Source organism: Arachis duranensis, chromosome 4 (assembly GCF_000817695.3).
Source record: "Arachis duranensis cultivar V14167 chromosome 4, aradu.V14167.gnm2.J7QH, whole genome shotgun sequence".
NCBI classification, from domain to species: domain Eukaryota; kingdom Viridiplantae; phylum Streptophyta; class Magnoliopsida; order Fabales; family Fabaceae; genus Arachis; species Arachis duranensis.
The window spans coordinates 8,332,624-8,341,168 of NC_029775.3; the positions used below are offsets into that span (position 1 = coordinate 8,332,624).

The 8,545-nt window shown below is 25.0% G+C and overlaps 1 protein-coding gene across 3 annotated transcripts in view; it reads left to right on the forward strand.

Annotated features, from left to right (window-relative positions):
- The first annotated feature begins 1,734 nt into the window (after nucleotides 1-1,734).
- The window catches only part of LOC107483150 (peroxidase A2), a 32,351-nt gene continuing 25,540 nt past the window's right edge, over nucleotides 1,735-8,545 (forward strand). Inside the window, exons 1-4 of one of the 3 annotated variants that reach the window (XM_052259936.1) lie at nucleotides 1,735-1,989; nucleotides 2,080-2,271; nucleotides 2,688-2,853; nucleotides 4,156-4,364. In XM_052259936.1, coding sequence (XP_052115896.1) covers nucleotides 1,768-1,989; nucleotides 2,080-2,271; nucleotides 2,688-2,853; nucleotides 4,156-4,364 — 789 coding nt within the window. In that variant the 5' untranslated portion in view covers nucleotides 1,735-1,767. Of the gene's footprint in view, nucleotides 1,990-2,079; nucleotides 2,272-2,687; nucleotides 2,854-4,155; nucleotides 4,783-8,545 lie in introns of those variants that run through there. The other 2 variants (XM_016103772.3, XM_052259937.1) reach the window with 2 other exon arrangements.

Consider the following 8,545-nt stretch of genomic DNA (forward strand, 5'->3'; position numbering starts at 1 on the left):
GGATAATATTAATGTTTTTATTAGTACTAGTACTTTTTTATGAGATGACTACATCTTTGAAAAAATCTAATGACAAGAAAAGTAGATAATGACTGGATATAATTAATAAGATTATGAGAAATTATTTTATTTTATTTTATTAATATATATGTATGGTTGAGTTGAGCAATATTTCATGATTTTAAAATATATATATTTAATATGAAATTATATGATCATTTATGCATTTTTATTGTTTTAACATAAATATATAAAAAATTATAGGCATTAAATTAAATTAGTCTATATCAGGATGATAGTATATTATACTACTATCTTGAAATGAACAAGTGGCAAGTTGAATAAATAAAGGTTGTCTATAAACAATGCTCCAATATAATGTGTCTCAGATAAGGCACACTACCACATGTTAAATATTGCTATTAATAACGTAAACTACAAGAACATTTATATGCATAAACCAAATCTAAGTCTAGCTTCGCATCCACTATAGCAGCTTCGAACTTTCAAGTTTGAATTTGAAAAATATTAATATATAAAATATAAAACTAGTACGTGTTCGTCACACGACGTACGTCGTATTTATTTATTAATTATTATTTGAAGAATAATTACAAATTTTAATCCATCTTTTTAATATTTAAATAACTAAGAATTTATATTTATATTTATATTTAATTTTTAAAAATATAATTTACTCCTTGACCTATTAGGTTAGAAATTGAAAAACCAAAAAAATTAATAAAAAATATCATGTACATATAAAAAATTATAGATAAAAATCAATCACTATATATTTGTATAGAAATACATATATTATTTAATTTATTTTTAATATATATTTTATATTTTAAATTGTATAAAATTGGTTAATTTAATGGTTATTTTTTGTATACACATAATATAGTTAAAATTGACGCATCTAAAAATTCTAAAAACTATATATTTAAAATTAAAACGTTTATTAGTTTGGTTTTATTTTTATTTGGTAATTACTTCCGGAGTTTGGGTTAAATTTATTTTAAATAGTTTAAATGCAAAGTAAATAAGAAAAAAATGCGGGACATTCTTGATATTTAGGAGGAAACTTCTCAAACGAGACAAGCTGAAAGTTGGACCCCCTAATACTAAACAACCAGAAATCTTGGTCCACTAAATGTGGAGCCTAAAAATGCGACAATAACTCTTTTGTGTTTACTCATAATATATAATATGTGTTTACTCATAATATATAATTATTTATTATTAACTAATAAATTGCTATCTACACAAAATAATATTCGAATCCCAAATAATCCAAGTGATTTTCTTAGCACTAAGTTAAAAATCATATGTGATACATATACCATTTTAAAATAATAATAATAATATTATTATTTTGTTTTTCTAAAATTTTCATTTGCCGTTAAACTACTACATACCATATGTGGTAATTTGAGGTCTATAATAAGTTAATAACTACTAGTTAATAAAAATGTCATGTACATAATAAACAAACAAATATATATATTATTGCAATTACTCCAATGCCCTCCATTATTTCATATACCTACCTCATATTATTAGCCCACTAATTCATGAAGGTAGTGTGTTAGTTACACTCAACTCAACACAACAAGTTTTAATTTTTATATATTTACTAATTTTATATATGTTTTAAAAATGGCAGTTTGAGTGAATAGCACTACATATATAGTATCTATAAATAGAGGTTCCTAATGGCTATTAATGCAAAGCACAAACAACATAACACATATATCATACACGATGAAGTTCCTTTTGGCTATTGTGTTATGTGGTGTGGTGGTTCTTGGAACATTTCCTTTATCATCAGATGCTCAAGCATCACAACTAGACCCTTCCTTTTATAGGGACACGTGTCCCACTGTTCATTCCATTGTTCGTGATGTCCTTAGAAATGTTTCCAAAACCGATCCCCGCATTCTTGCTAGCCTCATGAGGGTCCACTTCCATGACTGTTTCGTACAAGTATGTATACTAATCCGTATATCTATACCTATACTTATACGTACGTACATCCTTGTTGAAATAATATATAATGCATGTATATGTATGTAGGGTTGTGACGCATCGATTCTGTTGAACGACACCGCTACTATAGTGAGCGAACAAGGTGCAGCTCCAAATAACAACTCCATTAGAGGTTTGAATGTTGTGAATGACATCAAGACAGCGGTTGAAGCTGCTTGCCCAAACACTGTTTCTTGTGCTGATATTCTTGCACTTGCAGCTGAGATTGCATCTGTTTTGGTATGCTTCTAACTATATTTTTTATTATCTTTATAATAAAAATATTATATATGTACAAACAAAATTAATTGATAAGTCAATTATTGTATATTTGTAATATATATTTATATTCTATTATATATATTTTATATGAGTTGTTAATTTGATTCATACGTAATATATAATTGTTTGAAAATTCATTTAGTACTAAATCTATAAAATTATTAGTTTCTTCACAATATAAATTAGTCAAAAGAGAAAACAAATGAAAGTCAAGGATATATTGAGTGTTTCACCCACATCTTTGAAAACCAATTAACGATTATAATGTTATTTAAGTTTCAAATAGTATATAAATTTTAAGTCAATCATGTTTAAGTTTTGCATTTAATTTGATTATTATTTTGAAATAGTGCCTCTATGTTGATTAATTACAGGGAGGTGGTCCTGATTGGAAAGTTCCATTGGGAAGAAGGGATAGTTTAACAGCAAACCGCACACTTGCCAATCAAAACCTTCCAGCTGCTTTCTTCACTCTTCCACAACTTACAACAGCCTTTGCTAATCAAGGACTCAACATTACAGATCTAGTTACACTCTCAGGTATATTATATAAACATCATAATAAAGGACGACCATTTATTAATTATTTTTTTATTTTTGGTGAAGATTTATTAATTAATTACATTCACCAATTATATTAATTAATTACACTGTTAAAATAAAAAAACAATATATTTTTTTCTTTTTTCCAATAAATTGTTAAAGATTATTTTTAAAATATTAAATATAAAATAATTTTATTTATGTATCTAATTACATAATATTACATCATTAAAAATAATTATTTTTAATATTGACTATATAAATAGTTATCTAAAATAATAAATAGAGAAAATTTCATTCTCCTTCCTTACGAGATGCTAAAATGACACTCCCCTATTTTCTATTTTATAAATGTATATTTTTTTCTTTTTAACTTTTAAAAATCTCTTCTTTAGTCTATTTTAAACTTTTTTTTGTTAACTAATGTTAACTTTATCCATTTTTTAAAAAAAATATTTTTAAAACAATATTCATTAACAAAAATTTTATTTTTTATCATTAAATTTTGCTTACCAAAATATCCTTTAATAAATTATTCTTTTATTGATTAAATTATATTTAAAAAAATTATAAATTATATTATTTTAATATCGAAAAATTAATAATAAAATATAAAAAATTGTTAACAAAAATTTTAGTAAAATTATAATTTAATACTTAAAAAATTATTAAAATGTAGGTATTTTAGAAAAAAATAATTTAATTAATAATTTTTTGAAAATATTTTGGTAAAAATTATAATTTAATCAATAAAAGAATAATTTATTAAAGGGTATTTTGGTAAGCAAAATTTAATGATAAAAAATAAATTTTTTGTTAATGGATATTTTTAAAAAAATAATTTATTTTTTCTTAAAAAATAGATAAAGTTAACATTAGTTAACACAAAAAATTTAAAATGGATTAAAGAGGAGATTTTTTTAAAAATTAGAAGGAAAGAGAATGTACATTTATAAAATAGAAGGGAGGAAGGTGTCATTTTATCAGTAGAATTTTCTCTAATAAATATGATTAAACAACTATATAAAATATTGTCTTTAACATTAAAATTAAACTCTTAATAGTATATCATAGTGAGCAATGTTAGGGACCAGCAACTTTTGTAATTAGTAGCTATTAAATAACCATCAATAATGATTTAATGGTGTGAAATTGATGTGAAATTTCATCTAATAATTCACCTTTCTCTACTGGCCAAAATTTAATAAAATTACTGCCCTAGAGTTTTCCTATCAAAATTAAAGTTCCTTTATTATCATTAGTGTGTAATTGTATCTATACATTCATATATATTTATAGGTGCTCATACATTTGGGAGAGCTCAATGCCAATTCTTCTTCGCTCGATTATACAATTTCAATGGCACTGGCAACCCTGATCCAACCCTAGACAGCAGTTACCGACAAATACTACAATCACAATGCCCTATAGACGGATCAAAGAATACTTCTGTGGTGAACTTGGATCTAACCACACCCGACACGGTCGACAACAAATACTATTCCAACCTTCAGGCTCAAAAGGGTCTGCTTCAAAGTGATCAAGAACTCTTCTCTACACCAAATGCAAGCACTACCGCCATTGTCAACAATTTTAGCGCTAACCAAACCCTATTCTTTGAGGCCTTTAAGGCTTCCATGATCAAAATGGGTAATATTGGTGTGCTTACCGGAACAAATGGTGAAATTAGAAAACAATGTAATTTTGTTAATAGCAACTCTATGGGATTGGCTAATGTTGCATCTAATAAGGAATCTTTCTCAGAAGATGGCATCGTTAGCTCCTACTAAATAAGTTGATCAGTGCTTTCTAATAAAAGGGTTTCTATATATCGGCACATGGATACAATGTATGTGCTTTAATTTCCCATGGATATGTTACTTTGTACTCTATAGTCAATGTGCTTTTTCTGTGTATTCTTAATGTTGAGAATCCATATATGAACGAATTTAATATCTTTAACAAGAAATGTATTTCTTCTGTGATCTAGTTTGTTACTTTTGATTTTTAAGGGTATAGTAGTCGTTTAATTTTAACATTTTACCATCCATATCAATCTATCTATTTATAAATTGAGTAATGCTAAGAAATAACATTATAACAATCAATATTCTAGCAACTTGTTAAAAAAATTCATTGTGAAATCCACTGAAAATAAATTTTAAATTTTTTTGTGTTGAATATTTTCTGTAATGTTGGCTCTCAAGACTTTTAATTTTTTATAAAATTTAAACTAATTTAATATGTTACGAGACAAAAAATATAGGGAACCAATTTTTAGTTAGCAAAAAGTAATTAAATTTATAATTTAAGATTTAGAATTAAAGTTTATAATTTAAAATTTAAGATAAACAAAATAATTTTTAAAAGGTTGACTGATATTATTGGTTAAAAAAATTGGTTACCTAACATTACTTATCACGATATTATTTTATTTTTACATATAATAATTTTCAAAATACAAATAAATAACAATTATTATATTAATATCTTTTAATATTTAGATTTTCTGAAATATGGTATAAATTTTATCATTCAAATAATATATAACATAATTTAATGATTGAATTGTCGAAATTCATAATACATAAAAAAATAAAGTAACAATGTAAATCCACAAAGCTTACACCTAATACACATAACCAAATTAAAATAGAAATAATGGAAAATATAATAAAATTTAATTTTCATCCTACAAGCAGGTAATACTGAACCAACTCTTGGAATCACTTCTCTTATGACAACATGCATGTGTATTTTATGGTTTAGTATATCAATCATATTTATATTGACTTCTTTTTGTGACTTATGAATTAATTGATTGATAGATTTAATATGAACCCTACGAGTGTCATTATAGGATGAATTAAAATTAAAGATCAACGGTCGGTCGGTTCCATAATAATTGATTTTCCCTTCAGTATTACTAATTAAATTATAATCCGGAAATTGCAATTTGGTGTCTACTAGACCAAATATACATTTTATTTATCCGTGATTAAGAAATCTTAACATATAATCATTATTGAAACAGAACGAATGAAAGAGAAGAAAGAAAATCGAACCTGAGTCTCTTATTATTAATAAAAAAATATTTTGCTATGTTGTTACCCTTGCATTATACACGTGTAGCTAACCATTTTTAGTTTGACCAATTCTATGGTGCCTATGAATTTTTATCTAAATGTTGCCTAACTTACTTTTTGTAGTAAGTTTTAATTTTTTAAAAATTATTTATTTTTATATCTTTTAAATAAAATAATAACTTTTAACACTTTTTAATAAATAAGCACCACATTATAAATAGCATAGCATTCATCTTTTAGCTTAGTCTAAGCTAGTTAGTACGCAGAAATAGAATAAATCACTCTTCAAGCAAAAAAAAAAGGAACAAATTTCTACCTACCTATACAGCTATACTGAAAATCAGGATATAGATAGTCTTCATTACGTGTTTTGTTAAATAAATTAATTTCGTCTAGACTAAGAGTCCGTTAAAATTTTAAAAACTATTTTTTTTATTTTAATTTATAAAAAATTACATTAATATTGTTTAATATAATTTTTTAAATATGTTTTAATTTATAAAAAAATTATTTATCTAAACTGGTTCAAGTCTTTGACGTGTTTATCAAACTTCTCTATACTTAAAATCTGTGACACGCACTTAGTTTAATTTGATTACACCAAGAGATTAGAGTAAAACATGTGCAACCGGCTTGGCAACAAAAGTCTAATGGATTAGGTTGGATATCCTAACTAAAAGTTTGAGAAATAATACACTTAATAAACATATATACAGAAAATACAGACAATTAATTTTTAATTAATTAATGTTAATTAACTTTAATATTTAAGTTTATAATTTATGATTTGAAATTAAGTATATATAATTTAAGATAAACAACTTAATTTAAAAAAAATTGATATTAACTGAAAATTAATTACCTATTATTGTTCGAGACATTGTTGTAGTGTTAGCTTTTCAAAATTTAGCTAGATTATGGGCTTGTTTGGGTAAGCTTCTAAGAAAAGATCTTTTTTCGAGTTATCTTTTTTTAAAAGATCTTATAGAGAAGTAAAAGTAATTTTATGTTTGGATATCTCATGTAAAAAGGTCTTTTTATCTATCAATTATGTTTGGGTATAACAATATAAAAGTACTTTTTTGTTTATTTATTACATGAAAAACATCTTTTTTTTAAGGAAAAAAGATCTTTTAAAAAAAGATGTAAATTACAACTTCTCAAAAAAGATCTTTTTTTGATTTTACTAATGCTTTTACTTTTACTACTAGAAATTTGCCAAACACGTTAAAAAATAAAAAAAGATCTTTTTTCATTAAAAAAAGATCTTTTTTTAACAAAATAATGGCGCCCAAACATCCACTACGAATTATTGAAGCAAGTGTATGTATTTTACTCATCACAAGATGATGATGACCTTTTTCTTTTAACAATGAGGTCCTATCAATATATGATGATCCATTCATTCATCCCCACTCCCCCTCTCTCTTTTTCTCTCAAAATAATGCGTTATAGTAATGTCTAAAATATATAATAATATACAGAATAACATAATTTTAACTTCGTTCCCAAAATTTAAAATATTTATTTTATTTTACACAACACATATATACATACTCATACACACACTATTATTACAAGTTTTACAATATTCTGATTTCTGAGTTTATCCAAGATTCGAATCCTTGTATAGCTGTTTATAAGACATCTAATATAATTCTAAGATAAAGGGACTATTTTTCAATCTCAAAATGATGTTTATGGTACAATTAAAATTTTAAAAACTTTTTTGGTGGAAATGACTAATTTCAGATATTATTTTAAGACTTAACTTGTATATATTACTTACTCAAATTCTTTATATCTACTAAAATTCATGCCTCAAAATAATAAAGACTAAAATAGAAAAGAAAAAGAGCGGCCAATCTCAGATATCATTTTCAGGCTTAAATCTCTTATATCTGCTAAAAGTTCATCATGTCTATGTCTAAAAGTAATAAAGACTAAAGCATTTGTTTACGTTTTGTAAATAAGGTAATTAAACATTGTTTTCAGTTTTGAGTAATAAATGCTAAATATAATTGCCCTTAGTTACAAGTTTTGCCTTATACTTCAATATAGGAAAAGTATATGGAACCAATTAATAATCAGCTAAAAATGGAATAACATAATTAATTATAATTAGTTTTATTAATTTATAATTTAATTTGTTTGTTAAATTATTGTTGACCACGTTAGTGTTAGGAGAGAATCACGGAACAGATGCTTTGATCATTCATTAGTTGATTCCATATAATTAATTATGTTTTATTAATGCGTAACACATGAAACATAGAAATTATATTCAAAACCATCCAATTTACAAGAAAAAGAAACATCCGTGTACCTATTAGTAGCAACATCCGATTACCTGACTTATATAGAGTTGGTTCCCTAGCATTGTTGTTCAATATATTATCATTTGGATGTCTCTTAATTGCAAATATTCATCTGCATCCTATGAGCCTGTAATTCTTCTCTCATTGCTTGGTATCAATTAATGTGGTGATTGAAGAGCTTTAGCAACCGAAGAGGGAATGTTATTAAGGAGATTAGAGGAGTCAATGTTAAAAGTAGTAAGATTGGAGAGGTTAGGGTACATGAACTACAATTCCTATCACTGA